We start from the raw sequence: 19,331 nt of genomic DNA on the forward strand, positions 1-19,331 counted from the left end.
TCAATGTAAACCTATCCGCTACAATACATGATGCTGAGAGTCGCTGACGTAGATGGTGAGAGGGTCTGCAACGGGTGGGATTGAGGGGAGGTAGATGAGGTAGATGCGACCATTTCACATCATTAACCTCATGTTACAGTGTGTTTCAGCTGTGTGTCACTGTGTGTTGTCACTACAGGGTGTGTGCTTCGCTCTGCTGAGGGGCATGATACAGTATGCTGTGGTAATGAGAACGGGTTGAATAGTTTGATTAATCATCATGTCTTGTTAAAATGTAAAACCAACTGATTTAAGTTAACTGAACTTGAGATAACAAGTTCAGTGATGGACGAGTCGCTAAAATGTTGGACTTCAACACAGGAGACTGCTGTTTGTTTCCTGTTTAACTACCGTCAGTCAGAGCTGGTTTCCTTTCATCATGACCACAATCATCCCTGAACTTTGACCACATTTATTATTGCAACCCATAACAGAACGGAGGATAACAAAGTACACAATTTAAGCCCAATGTCATACCAACTTTCATCACTGTGAGCACTGTCTTTATCAGAGGAAACAACCATCAGCACGCTGTGGTAACCGAGTGGTTACTAAGCATGACATATAACTGCAACGTCCCCAGGTTCGACGCAAGCCTTGGGACCTTTGTTGCAATTCATACACCCTCCCCACTCTCACCTATTTCCACTCTGTCATCTGTCAAATAAAAGTGAAAATGCCAAACAGATTTTTAAAGAAGAAACTACCATGACTTATTTTAACATGATAAAGAGAAGGCAGGTTTCAAGTGTAAAGTATGCATATGATTGCTTTAGACTACAAAATCTCTGATGAGTCAAATTTAAAGTTGAATTAACTTGAAATGAATGAAACCTTTGTATTTTAGTTTGTGACAAAGATTAGTTGATGGCACTAAATTCCTGAGGAAACAGACACACGGGTGGATACTCCAATGCTGCCATCTAGTGGTGTATATGAGTTACAGCAATGCAGGACAGTCCGGCCTAAGATGTAAAGGGATAATCCACCAATTTTATTTGTCACAGTGAAGTCTGTATTGCAAACTGGGTGCGCAGTGCTTGAGAGACCAACCATTTATCAGGCAGGGTGGGTCTAACTAAAGATAAAAGATGCTTTGGCTTTACATATATGCAGAGATTGAAGGTTTTTGAAGTGACTCACATCAGGGAGTAAAGTCAGATTACTCAGCCTTCAGTTTTGACTCTTTTTTTTAAATCTCTCGTTGATATTCCCAAACTTAATCACAGTGAACTAAACCACTGGTGTGCCTGGCAGATATGCAGCACACAAGTTACTTTGACTTGACTTCTGTAACTATAACTTGTAAGGCAAGAGCACAGTCATCACCTCACTTACCACATTGTCAGGAAGTCAAAAGCAACTGGGCATATTGTAGGGTGTTGACAGGACAGGCAGCTGCTTTTAACTGACGAATGAAAGGTTCTGTGACACTGGTATTAGCAAATGGATGCTGAGAATCTTCAATGGCAAGACTGAAAAAAATTAGGATGTCTGTGATTGTGATAGTATTTTGATAATATAGATGCAACCACCTAGAACCAACCAGTTATCAGTCAGCTTCCAGCCTCTTGGAGTCCCCCTCCTTCTGATGTTATCTGACAAGGCATATCTAGATTGCACTGTTAACACACCCATTCATTCAACTGCAGGGTGTCACCATGTGATGGCACTTCCTTCATAAAAACACATAAACCAGTGAAATACACTGAAAGGCCACGTAGCATTTAAAAAAATATATTATTAATTACATATTTGGATTCCCAACTGTTTTCATTCTCAAATATCAGAACGTTATCACATGTAAAATAGAGTGCATTCTTTATATATACATTTTTCATTTAATTACTAAGAACTAAAGGACGGGATATCCCAGCCTTTCTGTGCAAGCTCCTCTGACTTGACTCATAACTTTAACTTGTAAGACATTAACTCACTAGCAGGAAGTCAGAGGCAACTAAATGTCCTGTGATATGGGTCAGCAGAGAGTGAGAATCCTCACCGACAAGTCTGGCAAGATAACGCTCTCCGATCATTATGATAACATTTTATTCATAAATCACCTGAGGCCATTCAGAAAGATCATATCTGCTGCAAAATATTTGGTAAAGGAACAATCAGTGTGAAGACATTCATGCATGTACACTGTCGCTGGTTTCTTTTGAAACTGCTTCTTAGCTGCATTACAATGAGCTCAAACTGGCTCTTGGTCAGGTGATCGTCTCTAGTCTAAGTTTGGTTACAACCGACCAGATATAGGACATTTATTTGAGCATGAAAGTTGCTGACCTTGAAATTAAAAACTTGACTAAGAAATTGTTGACACAAGGTCCACTTACTATTTTTTCTTCCCAGAGCTTTCAGCTTAATCTCAGTCTTTATTGCCTGATAGACTTTACTCAGTAGTCATGAAGATATTTGTATCTCCAAGAAAATTAGATTTAAAAAAAAATCATACCATATTACAATCATGTACTTTATGTTTTTGTATATGTATAAGTATTATCTTGTATTCAGTTTTTTAAGAAATAAATTATCACATACAGTAAAATGCAGAAATATGATATGATCATATATACAAGGGGGGTACTTGGGTTGGAAACCGGATGGTTGGGGCTCAAGTCCCCGTCCGACCAAGTATGGAGTGTAGACTGGTAGCTGGAGAGGTGCCAGTTTGCCTCCTGCACACTGCCGAGGTGCCCTCGAGCAAGGCATTGAACCCCCAATTGCTCAAGGCAGCCCCCTCACTCTGACATCTCTCCATTTAATGCATGTAAAGGTCCTGTTTGTGCATGTGTGTGTATTTTGGGTTTGTGTGTATATGACAATAGAATGAAAAAATGTAATCTTTATTATTAAAGTATTTCTTCCTGTTATTATTATTAATTATGCAGAATGGATCATTAAATAGAGACTGTCTGTGTACATTTTACTGAGAAATGAAAATATTTTATCTTTGCCTGAGATGTCTTCGCTAAAACAGATATCAATATACAATATTGAAAGAATAAAAAGCATACTTCCTGCATGTATCAGTGCAAAGAAATGATTTTGTCATTATTAAACTTTTTCAGAGGATGGACTCTTCAGTGTCATGCAGTCGCGACAGAGACTTTGTGGAACCTCCTGGAAACGATGCTGGGGCTTTGGCTGTGGGAGAACGTGGCCATCAGCAGTTTGGTGCCAGGTGATGTGGCCATGATGGACACCGTCTTCTCTATCCTCTCTCCGGGCTGCAGGAGAATCAGTCTGGTAGAGAGAGGAGAGAATCTTAACGAAGATTTTTTTTGACATGTCATAGTATTAAAAGCACAGGTGTATTTAAAACTTGGGGGAGGGGCCTGTTATTGCACATGTTGATACACTGCATTAGCTTATTCGGACACTGAATGGAACTGAGCCATTGACGATGTCATAAATTTCACCTGTGCTTCTCCAACTTTTACAAGTCACAATGAGAAAAAGGTTTAACTTTCCACATCTCAGCTCCCACAAAGACCCACACAGAATATTTCCCAAGCAGCTTTGAAACAGTCTGGAGATCCACTGTTCTGCACAAGAGTCGGTAATAATATTGGACAATGAATAAAAGGGCAACTGGCATGATATTTGATCCTCCACAGCACAAACGATTAAAATATATCTCTGTGTGTGTGTGTGTGTGTGGGCGATGTTGGCGCAGTGCTGATTAATACCACCAATTATTCAACGAATCCTTTGCCAGGTAGAGATATTTCTCTGGCTCCCTGAAATAATGTTCTGCTCTTTCTCAAGCCAAAACAGCAAATGCCAAAGCCGTTTTATTGTTCGGTATTTAGCACAGTGATGCATTACCTCTTACAGTAACTACATGCTTCTGCTGGATCTTTTCTCTAATTAGCAAGCTTATTCCTCTCTGGGGTAAAACTTTTGCTTCATTGTCTATGCCAATAAAAAAGCCACCATAGCTCCAGGGGACTGAAATAAGAGAGAAATAGGACCAAACCAGAGAAAGATGGATTTAAAACTTTTCAAACTTTTATTGGAAAAGTTTGTCTGGTTGAAGCTAGAAAATAAGTAAAGGAAGGGTGAAGCAGAGGAAACAGGAAATTAAAGGCACAGTTCACCCCTAAATCAAAAATACATATTTTCCTTTTCAATTTAAATCGTTTTGGTGTAAAATGCTGGATTAAGTGTTGGAGATGTCAGCTGTAGAGATGTCTGCCTTCTCTATGGAACTGGATGGCAATTGGCTTGTGGTGCTCAAGGCACCAAAAATATATATTTAAAAAACTGAACAGCAATGTGTCTTTCAAGAAGTCATGACTCAGTCACTCCAGATAATCCACAGACCTTGTTGTGAGCAGTTTCGTGTAGGAACTATTTTCTTTCTACAGAACTACACCTGCCAACCAAATCACTGTGCATCTACTGTTAGCGCTTATAGCACCACTGAGCTAGCTAATGTTACAGCTCAGCCAAGGGGAATGCCATTAATGTTTATATCTCGCACTGTCATGAGCCATGAGTAAATGCTCGCCTCCGTCTGTGTGATTATACAGTTGGTGGGTGTACTACAGAAGTAAGAGAATAGTTCCTACATTAAACTACTCCAACAAGGTCTGTGGATCATCTTGAGTAATCAGGTCATGATTTCTGGAAAGACACATTGCTGTTGAGTTTTTTTAAATGTATGTTTTGGCACTTTGAGCACCACAAGCCGAGTGCCATCTAGTAACATTGCGGCTGATATCTTCAACACTCTGCAACTCACACCAAAACAATCTAGATTGATAAATAGCACTACAGGTAAGGGAAACACATGTATTTTTTTGTTCCATTTAAATACACTTCAGTGGCATTTAGCACTGAACAGGCAATACAAAGTGGCAGGAGCAAAACACACTTATGACAGAGCCTGAGCCTGAGCCTGGCCACTGAGACTGGTCAACACAGACAAACCTGGCAACTCAGAGGAAACAGATTGTCTAAGTTCTGCCGGGGTAGAGGTAGATGACACACAATGCAGCCTGTTTAAAGACAAAGGTACCAAGACCATGACACGCTGTCAGACCAAAACAAAATTCAACATTTACTTGAGTCTGAAAATGCACACAGTGAGCAAAGTTGTCGCACAACTAGATTTGAAGACATACTGTATTTGTAAAGTTAAGTGAATAAAGTTTGTTCTTAAATGAACAGGAACACTAAATATGTCAAAGCATGTCACACGTTTAAAAGAAATCAGAACAACACATAAATATGTCATCTTTTTTATCTATATCTTTTTCCTTATATGGTTTTTCTGTGGTTTTCACCATCACATCCAAATATTAAGTTATTGCCACCTTTCCACATATATTCTTTTATTTATTCATGTGTTATTTGCAGCTGTTTGATATTCTTTTATTATACAACTGTATGCTATTACATGCAAAACATTTGTTATCCTTTTTTCAGTCTGAACTCCTACATTTATACTGTATCCCTTGTGCAATCTGTTTTGCCAATAAAGAAAACAGAACTTTGAATGTAAAATAAGGATAGGAAAAAGAAGAGGGGATCATTGTATGAATATATAAATAAATTTAACCACTGAGGGTGATGGTGCTTCACACTCACAGAGCTACATGACCACATACGGATGTATCAACATTATGTTCCTGCTGCTACAAAAACACACCTGACAGCATTCCCAGACTGCATTCCTCAGACACTTGAGCTACAAACCATCTTTTCCTCCCGGCTCAAACATAAAGACATATTTGTGTAACACCGACACAGGAATGTGACCACAGAGCTGGTTGTCTTTATTTTTTTTATGACACTGTTGTGGTCCTACAGAGCCATGCAGGCAGCAACCACGAGTATCACTTGAGAATGATGATTTATTGTGTCTTTTGAAGTACGACTGTAAACAGACTTACCTGGCTTCATGTTTGCCCTGTAACAATCCAGATCCCTCAACAGTCAGCACAGCTCCCCTCAGAGATTTGGTAAATGTGTTGATGAAGGACACCTGAGCTGTGTGCTCCTTCCTCGTCTGGATGCTGTCCCCTCCTTCAATCTGGGAAATAAATACAGTTATGTGATAGATGTAGAGGCTAAATGAGAATTTTGTCTTCTTTCACTCATGCAAATCACCTGTTACTTCATGAAAAACTAGTTCTGTTGATGTGGTTGTGCCATGTCCACAAGAAATTGTATGATGAGAGCTGTTATCTACAGAGCTTCTTCTGCCTGGAATGTGTTCCCTGCCAACATCAGGCTGATTATTTTGTTTGTTTGTTTGTCTGTTTTGTGGAAGCTAATTAGGGTCCAAATTAAGAATAAAGAGTATGTTTTTTGGTGAGCCAGTGTCCTATACCCTCTACGCCTTTTACCCTAACACCAGCTCCACACCAATGCAGCACAATGCAGTGCAAAGATATGCTAACTGAGGAAATGATCAGACTTTGATGAAGATCAGTGGGATTTTGAATCAGGGCTGGGTATCAGTACTCTATACCTTTAAAGGTACTGACCATAATAACCCAGTACCAAGTCATATTGAAACTTCTCGAGTCAAATGATACCCACATTCAATCTTTTTCTGAAAAAAATACCGTTTGTATGATTTTTCTTGCAGCCAATCACTGAAAGTGTTCAAATTAATGCAACGTGACTGGCCCACTTCTGCAGCAGTTATACAGTCTGTGGTGTGGTGAAGTCAAGCTCAGTGTATCTGATGGAGCTGGCAGTTAAGCGTGCCGAGATGCCACCAAACCGTTGGAAAGTATGGCTGTACAACATGCCTACGGCATCTGGTGGCATTTATGCAACAGAGTGCTTCTATTCACGTGATAGGTACTGAATGAAGTAGTTTAAAAAAATGTATCAAATGAAGCACTCTATTGGTGTCTGTATCATTTTAAGGCTACTGGTATTAGCACTGGTATCATCATTTTTTAACAATACACAGCCTTATTTTGAATACCACAATCCTCTCCCTTTGTGCGCAAACATGAACTCGTGATCTATCTATGTATTTGTATTAGGATTAATTGGGAAAAAAAGTATATTTATAAAAAAACACATTTGACTTTTTCACACTGAGTTCAATTAAATGTGCAGGAAAACCAAGATAGGCAAGAATACTGTCTTATGACAATGCGTCACAGCTGACCAAAGACTAACGCTTGGGGACTGGAATTGTGATACCACATTTCATGCGAGGAATTGATAACTGATAATTGATTACTTTCGTTTTTGGCAGAATAACCCGAGTATGACACTCTCTGCTAATTACACATTATGAGAGTACAAATCAATACTATTGACCTCAAGTCAGGTGGGTGTGATCCAGATGTGCTTAGATTTCTAAAAATCATCCATCTCAAGTAGAAATATATGTTCTGCTCAAAAGGGGAATATCAACTCAGCTGCAAAAATTAAAAAAAACATTAAAGTTACAACTGCCAGTATTTTTTTCGCAGCACAGTGGTTATTGTGACCTCTGAGACTGTAAGAGTGAGTATGACAGGGGAAGTAACTGACTTCACTACTGTTTATGGCAGATTCTGTGCATCATATGATGTGATAAAAAATATTGTGATATGACTTAGTGAATATAAAAAGTTCTGAGATGTAAGTCACCACACTATAGAGAGGGGCGATTGGTGCTGAATGCTTCTCTGATATGAATTTATGTCTTTGTTCCTCATTAAAATAGCTCCATCCTGTCACGGATGGCATGTGAACTGACAGAAGACAGAAGATCAAAGTGAAGAACAATAAAGAAGAAAATATAAGGAAGACAGCACTCCATCATTTATGTGTGAGCTGCAGCGTAGGGAGGCTGGATGCTGCTGTACCTCTATGGTTATCTGTGGTGATTTTATGTTGAACTCCTGCAAAGCCAGGACCCTTTCTTTGGATATCACGTCCTTTATCACCACTGCCACGTTCACAATGTCATCACCTACCAGGACCGACTCGTACTCAGAGGGAGGGATAGTGTGGTGCAGCATCACAACTGCAGAGAATGTAAAAGATGTGGGAAAAATGAACATCAGAGAAACAAATCGTGGTTGTTTTAAAGTTCAAATGCCAAAGTGTACTGTGACTGTCCACATTCATACTGCCCTCTCCTCACCTTCACCCGGCTGTATGCGCACTTCTTTGTGTGTTTTCCAGAAGCTCTCCTGTGGGTTGCTGTTGTACTCCTTCACCTGAGCATTGAGGTGTTCCATCAGGATCCTGGGGCTGCTCGACAGGTTTGTGACCGTCACGCGCATGGCGATGCTCTCACCCACAGATGGCACCCCATCCATATTTAGGGACACCTCCAGAGTGGGTGATGTTCCTCCTAGAGATGAAGGGGAGAGATGTGTGCGTTGTTTCAAATAGCTAGCAGATAAACCGATGAAGAAAAGATCACTTTTGTTACATGTGTTAGATGAACTACTGCTACTGGTGCAGGGTGTTCATGACAGTTTTAGTCCATGGATACATTGGTTTTTGTGTCTGATTAAACACAAAAATTATGTAGACATCTCTTCAAATTAGCAGGTGGAGCTGCCTCAATCACAGGTGATCAAAACTGCTACTAATACTGATATTTCTACTAAGCACATTACTACTTGATAGCACATTTATTTTTAGAGATGGTGCTTACCTGCTCCACCCACTGCTGGAGTGGAGTGCAAGGCATACTGTGTGGAAGTACACATTGCTGTAAAAGTACGAGGGATTTTGTCATTGCAAAAATAGAAACAGTATCAAAGCTTATAACTTGTATTTGTGAACACTTTCAGTGGCTATTGTGCCAGTGGGAACTGACCTGACATTAACAGTGTTAATACTTCTTAGTGGCAATAACCTAAATATACCCTGTTGCCCCTGAGGCTTTGTGACAATATTACCCATTTTCCACCAAAAGTAGCAGGTACTTGCAGGTTTTTTAAACATAGGAAAAAAATGCTAAAAATGAAAAATAAAAACAACAGTAATCTATTAAGTGGCTGGTAGATTTTGGAGTCCACTAACCACAATGGCAGATTGACAAAAACGTTAGTTTCCAACACTGCAATGGACCTCTTTCCCATTTCCAGTGGACCAAAGTCATGTACATGGCTCTGCAGTAGATGAGTATGCCTTTCTGTTTTTGTTTTTTTTTTTTTAACTTGTGTGTCACATTTGACAGAAAACAGGATTTTTAAACAGTAGAAAACAGCATGGAGCCCAGTGAAAATCTTACACTGGTTACATCTTTATATATATATATATATATATATATATATATATATATATATGTATATGTATATGTATATATATATATATATATATATATATACATATACATATACATATATATATATATATATAAAAAATGTTACTTATTTAGACTCTCTTTTCAACTTGGTGACAACTAGTTTTGAACAATATTCCAGGTCTGCTTGTAAGGAGACAGATGGAATTTATGGCGGCACATCACTGCATCACAACAGAAAAGGAAGACATAGCTGCAGCCATAATAACAATAACCCACTTAATTCATTTACTTTCTTTATCATACATAAAGATGGGATTCACAATTTGTAACCCTTACATTAAATTTAAACACCTCTCTTTTAAACTAAAATTTCAAAACTAGCTAAATGCGAACTTAGCTTTTCCTTTGGAGCTTTTGTTCAGACCAAATGGTAGAGGGGGATGATCGTGTAGGTATGGTGGGCAGGTCATGGAGCTGCTCCAGCTGCATACCTATTCAGGGCAAATCTGGGTCCACCTTGGTGTCATGTTTCTATCACTGCCAATGTGATCTGATTGGAACTAGAGCCAATAAATCCCCCTGACTACTGCAGAGTCATGTGTCCCGAGAATGAATGTTGATTGTAACCTTTTCCACTGAGGTCTAAAGCCAGAAGTTAGTGGGTTTTTTTGTGCAGTGGGAAAGGGGCTTATGAATAGTATGAAAGCTTACGTGCTCCAAGTAACACTCGCGTGGACTGCTGAGCATAATGTGACGTAAACCCTGCAGTTAAAGGGAGAAAAAATTTTTGTCATGAAAAAAGCAAATCAAATTCACGCCTTCAACAGACCACAAGAGGCAACTTCCATTTTAAGGTATTTGTGTGCACATATGTATGTTTGCATGGGGAAAGGAGGGAGAAAATGCTTTGTTACACAGCCACTGACCACTCTGCTTGTTCACTGTCACATCGGCTGCAAGTTGACCCCCTAAAAAGGACAGAAAATGGGGAGAAAAACTTTAAAATATGTGAAGAACAAAGATGGCTGTGAAGATGCTTTATCACACAACCACTGACCTCTCCATGCTGAGCGTCCGACAGTGTCTACTGGCTGCCCCCCTGAAAAGGAATAGAAAATAGGGAGAAATACTTTAGCGCAAATGTGGAGAACAAAGACAGAAAACACCCTACTTTACATCGTGCTGACTCATTTCACGTATAGGCTTCTTTTTAAAGACGACACACTGGCTCTGGTCTTACTTCTCTTGGTCTTATAAGTCTGTGTCAGATCCTGTGGTGTGTCTGAGCCGATGCTCTTGGTGTAGATCAGCTTTCCCACCCACTCAGTGTCCACCTTCCTCCCCACCACGAGTCCATCACGCACGATCAGCTGTATGACGTCAGCATCAACAGAGGCATAGACAAAAGACGTGTCATAAAGGGCGTCAAGGCAACATTGCTGGATGGCGACTACCGGGCAAGGGCCACAGCAGAATATCCCTGCCGAGAGAGATGTGTGTACTGTTACATACTAGTTAGTTATCATTCACAAATAAGTCACACTATGTATTGGTTTTCACTTTCTGCGACATTTACTCAAGAAGGAAGCGATTACATTGAATTTTTAAGTACACAGAGCAAAGTAAATGAGTTTTGTCCAAATTTGAAAACTTTAAAATGAAAAACTAAAATCCAATTGACAGCTGTTTAAACCCTCTTGGGGCAGGGGCTCACCTGCGCTCTTCTCCTGGGGGGTTGGGTCCACTACCTGCCAGCCATCAAAGCCTGCACCAAGGTCTGGTCTCCTCATCCAGCACTCCACCCACACATGGAAGTTCCTGCAAGAGGACACACAGGTATGGATGCACATAAACATTTACACGCACTCTTAACAAATGAGTATCATAGCAACAATTGGGGCAAGTGTAGTAAACAAGTAAAAGACAAACAGATATCTTTGTAGTCAGAGAACAAGAGGGACAAACCAAATGCTGTCCTTTGACAGGCTGAGCTTTTCCCCTTGGCTCGAGTAATATTCTTCAATTTTCAGGTTGCCATTGCTGTCATGGGCTGAGTTAAAAGCTGTCACCACCCTGGAGGGAATCCCCAGCACTCTCATCACTGGAAAAAAGGCAGTCTCAAACATTATATGGACCAGGATATTGAAATCATCTATACTGACAAATTAAGGGTTGAAATGACGTAGTGATGAAGATGATATTGTAAAAGTCAGTCCACACAAAATACGAAAACAAACAAACAAAAAAAACCCCACATATTTTCTCTCTTTGCCCTAATGGTCATGCAGATACAGAGTTTAACTTCCCATCAGGGCCTATCCGCGGACACCAACAGAGGTAAATGAGAAAATAATGTCTTGGTTATTTAAGTAAACCATCCATCCCTTTGATCACATTCACACAGTATGAATTGAGCTAGCAAGATCAATATGTATCCAACAAAAGGCATCAAACACAATCAGGCAAATATTGCAAAACAAGTGAGATTTGATTCCGACCGGATTAACATTACACAGGGAGGTGGGGGATAAAATATTCACTGTGGTCCTTGGTATTTTAACTTATTGTTCCAGGTGACAAATTTCAGGATGTGATCTGAAATAGACATATAAATATATGTACTATATGTTAGTGTTTCCATCTGTCACATTAGCAAAAACATTTTTGACTTCCTGCAGAAAAAAAAAAATCAACTTTATCCAAAGATGTTGCTCCGTGCACGATTGAAATTAGAGGAGGACCAGCCATTTCACAGAAAAACAGCAGGTAATTGCATCTGTAATTATCAAAGGGATGAGGGTGAATAAATACCCACAAACATGCCCCAGATGAGATTAAAATCACTGACCATGTTAGACAATCTTCCAACTTCCTATCGAACAGTGTTCCTCTAAAAGATATTTCCTCATTTGTCTCCTATAGGTGTTCCACTGGACTAAGATTTGGTGATTATGAGGACCACAGCTTATGATGCCGCAACTTTTGCAACTTATTAACAGTGCTGATTTCTGGAGGAATGAACGGTTAATAAATGGGATGAAACCAGAGCCCTGCACAGGATTGTTTTCTTATTCCAGCTCCTGCTGAATTTCTCACCATTCCCATCCGCTCCCGCAGTGTTAGCTACTTTTGGTTTAGTAAGCTTACTTGAATGAGAATGAAATAATTTTGTCATGCAGCATACCAGATTTTCCAAATGTTATTGGATCAAATTGATAAAATTCTGATAGTGAAATGAATCATTTCATTGGAGTTGTAATGCTCATATTAATCCACCATTTTACAGTTGCAACAGTAGCGATAGAGTAAGCTACGGCTGAGCTTATGATATGAGCACAAGTTTGACGAACTTCGCTGTGACTGGCCAGTGAGCCCCGTGCACTCTTGTGGCACACACAGAGAGGGCCACTGAAAAGACAGACTTTAGCACTGACAGCGCCTTGCTTTCAACAAATCCAGGGACCTGCAGTTTATTTTCTGTCCACCTGCTGCCAACTACAGATTTGTGCAGGGTCCTAATGCAGTCCTCTAGATGAAACCAGTAAATATCATGGACCAATGTAAGTATCACTGTTATAGTCTACAGCTCCATCTGCATGGGACTAGTATCACCTGGGGGCCTCATGTGATTTAGAAATTACCTCCCCACATCTCTGTTTTGCACAGTGCGTTCACACAGCATAAGTTACGTCTGTATTCAACTCAGATTTTTTTTAAAATTATCCTCCAGATATGATGCGTACAGTCATTTGTAACCTCCTTATTTTCTAATTCTGGCACACATTGTCCCATGTCAGAAGTCCATCTCATCATCTTTCAAGATTTTGCTCTCCTGATGGTTTTGAGCTTGCTCTTTTTGCGAATGGGTTTCCATACTGTGCATAGAGATGAGCCCCCTGCACCCAAAAACCTGTCAAAGATTTACAATTGCCAACGCAGCCTCTGTAATTCTCGGCCCAGAAAGAGGCAGACAAAAGCCAAGGAGAAAACAAATAACCTAAAAATAACCCCAAAATGTTGATTCGCAGTGGACTAATGTGCACATGACCTCTGTGTTTGGTGAAATATGTTAGGTAATTTGCAGTGGAAGTTTTAATTAACAAATTCTGGACATGGCAGATTCACACAGGATTGAGATAGCAGACGTGACAATGTAGTCACATATAAAATAGCCACATGCAAACAGGGCTTTAAACTCATGTAGGTGGGATTAGCTTGTCCTGCTTGGAACTGTAAGAAACTGAAACCTTCAATAACTTTCTGACTCCTAGACATGCTCAAAGGCCAATTCAAATTCAAGAGATGTAGTGCAACTGCTTGACATTACAGATAGCTCAATAAGACTTAAATGTCACCTATGACTTTGGCATAAATATACTCGTGTCCTAATTATTCAAAGTACCTGTGCAGAGGACAGATGCAAAGACCCAGCACTGTCCATAGCGCACGGGGCTGCAGTTGGACGAGACCCAGTGGTGAAGGATGTCAGCGCTGCCGCTCCACTCTGTAGGCTTGACACCACCTTTATAGCTGCCGTGCCACTTCCCCTCCAGGATACCTAGGTCATCGTTACAGTTCACCTTGGGCAGGAGGAGACACATTAGACACTGCAGGGGAAAACTGCCTCTCAATAAATTCCAGTCATGTTATTGAAAATATTAGTAAAGAATTTGGCATGGGAAGGAATGCATGTGCAGAGTGTTGTTTCTCACCATAGCACAGATCACCCTGCTGAGGTAGACAGGGTTTGATCGCAGAATGTAGTCTTTGTTTTTGTCCTTGAGATGCTGTGGGCTGACCTGCAGGAGTGTCAGACATGCGTCGAGGACCCCAGGCTCATACTGCGCACATGGAAACACAAAAATAGCTGTACTATAATCTTATCTGCAAACAATGCTGGGATTATACGTGATCCATGTAGCTGCATGTCAAAAGAGCATCACATACCTGACCAAACGACCAGGGCCGCCTAGTTATGTTTAGATGAGTGCCCATGTACACCAGCCCGTAATCACTCTTGATATACTCTTGTATTTGGGCATCCAGTGGCATGTAAACTGGATCATCTGAAAGGCAACGGCAGTGACAGTGGTGTGAAATGACCTCTATTTCAAGGTAGCAGCCAAAAGTGTAGACAATAACAGGAAGGAGTATTACTACACGGACCCACCTTTCAGCCAAGGGTTGCAGAGAAGCACAAATGCTCCCATCTTATAGCTCTGTCTGGTCTGTGTGGTCTCTATGTGGATGACGAGGTGATAGACAGCCACTGAAGACTGAACGGGGGAGCAGATGTAGATGGTGACTGACTTAGGATGCACTTCGCTTGGGTAGATTTTGGCTGACCAGCGTTTGGGGTCAGATCCGTGTTTAAAGAACTGAACTGGGATCCTCTCTGACATATCACCTGTATGGTGAACAAAACCAGTTAAGTTAAAGTGGGCCTATGTAACTTTTGAATGAAACAAAAAACAAAATTTTCCTCTGAAAAACTTTGAATTCTTAAGCAATAAAACACACAGTTGTTTTGCTGCTACAGCCTTACTTGGTTTGCGTGTCTTATGGTTAGCTAATATCAGCAGATGGAGCATCACAGGCATTACAGACACAGCTGGCTTGGTGATTTTATGCTAAGTGCTACCGCTGCACTGTGTTTTAGTATTTACAGTTATAACATCATGATCAAGTGTGGCCACAGTGGCCAGTGTTGAGCAGATGTTACATACCATAGCCTCACTTTAAGCCTGTAGGCATGGCAAATGGACTTGCACTTGTATAGCACCTTTCTAGTCTTCTGACCATTCAAAGTGCTTGAACACTACATGTTAGATTCATAAACTGGGGGCAGAGGCACTTTTACACGCACATGCACACCATGGCACAGCCACCAGGAGCAATTTGGGGTTCGGCGTCTTGCCCAAGGATACTTTGACATGCAGACTGGAAGAACCAGGGATTGAACCATCCATTTTCTGATTATTAGATGACCCACGGTGCCTCCTGAGCCACAGCCACCCATACAAGATAAAGGCAAGGCTCATCCTTCCTTCACTTTCCTTTCGTGTGAGATGAAATAACTGATACCACTCTTGTGCCTTTGTGCTAAGGGACTGTTTGGTATTTATCAGAGGAGGGGAGTGGCTCAGGTGTGGCTTCTTTTTTCCTTTGTTTTTTTTTTTTTTATGTTGATCCTCAAGCCTCTCCAAGTTAATGGAGGAAAATGCATGACCCTCCTTCTACCTTAACCAATCATATTTTTTCTGCTCACACCAACTGTATGTAGTATCGGAGCCAATGCAATGAGCAGATAGCAGGGATGGAGTGAGAGTTATCACCAAAACAAACAGGTACTTTCTTTAACAAAATGCAAATCAAAAAGAGTATTGGTGCATGACAGCCACCCATCTGACCGCACAAAACCAACAGAATCTAATATTACATCACACACACACACACGCACCACAATATGCCCACAGCAAGCATGCGCATACCATTGACAGTTTTTCCAAATAAACTGTAACATACACAACCAGAGCATCAGTAACTTGGCACGGTGGCCACTAATAGATTTGAAAAACTTTGATGATCAAAAGTTACTTGAAAACAAAATCCTGGAGCTAAAAAAAGCCTCGGTTACTTCAAACTAGACAGAGGTCAGAGGTCACCATACGGGACACACTTTTGTTATGCATGCACCACGTCCAGTAGGTGGTTAAGGTGAGGCACAAGGTCCAGCAAGGTTAAGATAAGGGTATAGATACCAATTTTACTGAGACCTGTTATTAGTATTTCCCAAAATGTTAAACTAGTCAATGCCAATAAAAGAAAAATGTTAAAGTGAACACATTGGCTCAGTAATATGAGTAATGTCTGTACAAAGTTTTGCCTCTAAGCTACTGGTCATACCAGACCAAGTAAGGCTGTAGAAACATCACCCCGGAGTGTATCGAGCATGGGTGCTTTTATCATTATTCCGAAGTAGGACTGTGTTTTTTCTTTCATAAATGACATGGTCTTGCTTTAAATGTGAGCAGACTTAATCCCATTGATACCTAGCCAGACCTCCAGGACCAGTCTCTCTGTGCGAGGATTCCACGAGCCACGAAACAGCAGAGTAACTTTGAATGGTTTCCCTCGTCGCACCACCAGGTGCTTTTGGCTGAGCCCCTGTGTCTCATGGGAAATGTGGTTGTCATGAGCTTCGAAGTTGACCAACTTTAGTTGGCAGTGGCTACTGTCAGGGCCTGGAAAAACAAATGACATATCATATAAACCAGACTGATCTAAAGAGTGTAGGAAAAACACTGCTTTCACTCCCAAGATACATCAGAGTGATCTGTCACACACTAGAGAAATGGAGCAGGAGCTGAATATAAAGGAAGAGGGAAGAGGGCAGTTTTGGAGATAAAATTCCAAGAAGACTTATTATTGTCATTGAAAACACTGGACTAAATATCTGTTAACTCTGCTGCATTTTCTTATAGCTGTTCATATGGTGAGAAACTGTTCTGTCTCTCTGTCACATACAGTACCTGCTAGACCATCCTCACATTCTGTCACTTTGCATGCTATCTACAACTATATATTAAACTTTATGGCCTGTCTTTGGATTATTAGCTCCTCAGTGACCAAACATCTTGTGAATTTAACCACTAGTTTCAGTAAAAGAAATATACATACTCTTCAGGAGAATATCCTGGTAGAAATCTATCTATTCTATTTGATTTATACTGAGATAATACTTGCATGTAATGAATCTGATCTGGAATAGGTTAGTAAGTTTGTAACAAAGTGTTTTGCCAAGCCAGAAATGACACAAGTGAGTCTCAGTGAGCCTGATTAGCAGAATGAACTCACCACAGCTGCTGTGTGTTGTCTTCTGCATGTAGTCCATGGTCTGACAGCAGGAGTTACAGGTGACTGAAGGAATTACTAACATGCTCCACCCTCCCGCAGCACCGATAAGCATCTCACTCTCCCTCTTTTGCCGTTGCCATCCATATAGGGTATGCACCTTCCTCTGGAAGCAAGACAGCGTATTTGTTTGGAACTCATCACTGCAGGTGCTGCAAGTGAACATTCACATTTTGAAATACTCAGGTTTTTGACAAGAACAGTTGAGTGTGTTTCTTTCCTTGTAAGTACATACAGTAAACAGTTTTTGGCCTTTTAGTTAAACAATGTACTGAAAATAATTCAACCGATACAGCTAATGGACCTTTTTCACAGCAGACATTTTGACTTGTGTCAGTAGAAAAAGCACAGGTGAAATTGATAACATTAAGGATGGCTGAGTTCCATTCAGTGTCCCAGTAAGCTAGTAACATTTAGCCAACATGGACAATACCAGGGTCTCCCCTAAGTGGAACGCAGCTGTCATTAGTGTCATTGAACACACCTGTGTTGCTCCTACTCTGACGTGTCAAAATGTCTGCCGTGAAAAAGGTCTATACCAGAGCTGAAAGGCCCAGTGTGTCGGATTTAGGAGCATCCACTGGCAGAAATGGTGTATAATATTCACAACTATGATTCCATTATTTTGACACACCTGAATATAAGAATCATTGTGTTTTGATTATCTAAAATGGGCATTTATATCTGCACATAGAGCGGATCCTCTTCTACAAACACCAGCTCTAGATAGAGCCATTCATGTTTTCATGTCAGCCACTGCGGTTCTCCCACATGCAATCTGTGACCTCACTGCTAGGTGCCACTGAATCCTACACACTGACTGGACCTTTAAAGACATGTCAGTCATTTTCACACACTGACGGCCAACTCATGCTGATCAGCATACATGCTGCAATCACACGTTTTCATTAGGAAATGTTTCTTTAGTTTGATTTCAAAAGTGACTGATTTCCTTTGTAGGACATGTATTTGTGTGTACTTTTTTCTTGAAAGTGAAAGAGAGATTACTAAGACTCCCCAATACACACTGATATCATCATAACAACATTTTTGTGCTGGCTTCTGCACACAGTGGTCCATTGTGCAAGCCGAGCACCTGTGACAATCTTTTTAAACAATTATTAAACCACTGTTTAAACTTGTCATTAAACTACATTTTTTGTTGGTTAGAAAAGCATTTAAAATCAATTTTTGCCACAAAATGCACATGAAAAGCACACTGATATTTGTGACTGTGATTTCCCACTTAAGAGGTAGCATTCTGAAGAAGAAAAAAGAAAGTAAACAAAACAAATGAGGACTGTGGAGTGAAATTTTATCTAAAAATTAGTTGGACTTTTTGGGAAACGGGCAAATTTCTTTGCTTTCTCGCAGAGCTAGATGAGACAATCAGTACCAACCCTTAGAAAAACCGCAGCTTGTTTTTACCTTTTGGTTTTTGTATTGATTAACCAAACAGGATTGTAACATATTGACAATCAAAGAGACGTCAATGACTTTAGGGTGAGCAGAGCAACATTCTAATGTGTTAGCTCTTTTTACCCACCAAAACTCAACAGAACAAGAATTACTTGGGATTTAACAGACAAAACAAGCTCTATGATGTGCCTAAAAAAATAGTGACCGGAAAAATAGAAACTCCCTGTAATAAATACAACCTCTTTGTAAAGTCATGTTACTAACCTTTTGTCACCAAACGAGTGTCATCTCTGAACTGACACTCTGTTGACTACTTTTTCTTATGCACTGTCTGTCTTTCTCTGCTTGTTGTCTTGGGTGAACAGCTCCCTCTAGCTGCACAGATGAGAATGTATTTATTTATATGTAATGAATGCTGCTGAAAAATGAGTTAATGACCTCTAAGGTACTTAAGAATGATAATTATTATGAGATAATGTGAAGTATATTTCCTCAAATTAGACCCCTTTTTCCCCCAATTTGCTGATTACAGTAGTCAGGAGGAGAGTAACCTAAGTGAGGTGGTGCAAAGATAACATGGTCAATGTCAGTAAGACAAAATAAATCATCCAAGGTTTCCTCCTACAGCCCTGCTGGTCCCTTTGCAGATGACAATAAACTTGACCATGAACTGTACAGACAGTAAAGTCCCCTGAAGCTGATTTGTGATTTAAGAAATTAGGGCTAT

At 40.3% G+C, this 19,331-nt stretch overlaps 1 protein-coding gene across 4 annotated transcripts; it reads right to left on the minus strand.

Moving 5' to 3' along the window:
- Positions 1-1,760: 1,760 nt before the first annotated feature.
- Positions 1,761-17,520, minus strand: LOC125892221 (protein-glutamine gamma-glutamyltransferase 5-like). Of its 4 annotated transcripts, none has more exons than XM_049582062.1 (18): positions 17,421-17,520; positions 17,129-17,291; positions 16,324-16,515; positions 14,442-14,678; positions 14,219-14,337; positions 13,984-14,112; positions 13,674-13,851; positions 11,237-11,372; positions 10,986-11,089; positions 10,512-10,751; positions 10,329-10,370; positions 10,198-10,239; positions 9,983-10,033; positions 8,675-8,731; positions 8,153-8,365; positions 7,872-8,032; positions 5,946-6,085; positions 1,761-3,288 (listed from the first exon to the last, which is right to left on the minus strand). In XM_049582062.1, the coding sequence occupies exons 2-18, from the start codon at positions 17,238-17,240 to the stop codon at positions 3,132-3,134; spliced, it is 2,310 nt and encodes a 769-aa protein (XP_049438019.1). In that variant the 5' UTR covers positions 17,241-17,291; positions 17,421-17,520; the 3' UTR covers positions 1,761-3,131. The 4 variants fall into 4 exon arrangements, with proteins under 4 accessions (XP_049438019.1, XP_049438015.1, XP_049438018.1 ...); XM_049582058.1 differs by having other exon boundaries at positions 17,490-17,507; XM_049582061.1 differs by lacking the exon at positions 8,675-8,731 and having other exon boundaries at positions 17,490-17,507.
- Between the last annotated feature and the right edge of the window lie 1,811 nt (positions 17,521-19,331).

The sequence above is a fragment of the Epinephelus fuscoguttatus genome, linkage group LG7 (assembly GCF_011397635.1).
Source record: "Epinephelus fuscoguttatus linkage group LG7, E.fuscoguttatus.final_Chr_v1".
NCBI classification, from domain to species: Eukaryota; Metazoa; Chordata; class Actinopteri; order Perciformes; family Serranidae; genus Epinephelus; species Epinephelus fuscoguttatus.

What these genes read in the sequence shown, in the direction of transcription:
- LOC125892221 (XM_049582060.1), bottom strand. Translation starts at nt 17,351, where the DNA reads ATGTTCACTTGCAGCACCTGCAGTGATGAGTTCCAAACAAATACGCTG. An exon ending in GGTCCTGGAGGTCTGGCTAG is followed by an intron (nt 14,679 to 16,323) that starts GTATCAATGGGA and finishes TTCACCATACAG; the next exon opens with GTGATATGTCAGAGAGGATC. An exon ending in GACAGTGAACAAGCAGAGTG is followed by an intron (nt 10,034 to 10,197) that starts GTCAGTGGCTGT and finishes CTTTAACTGCAG; the next exon opens with GGTTTACGTCACATTATGCT.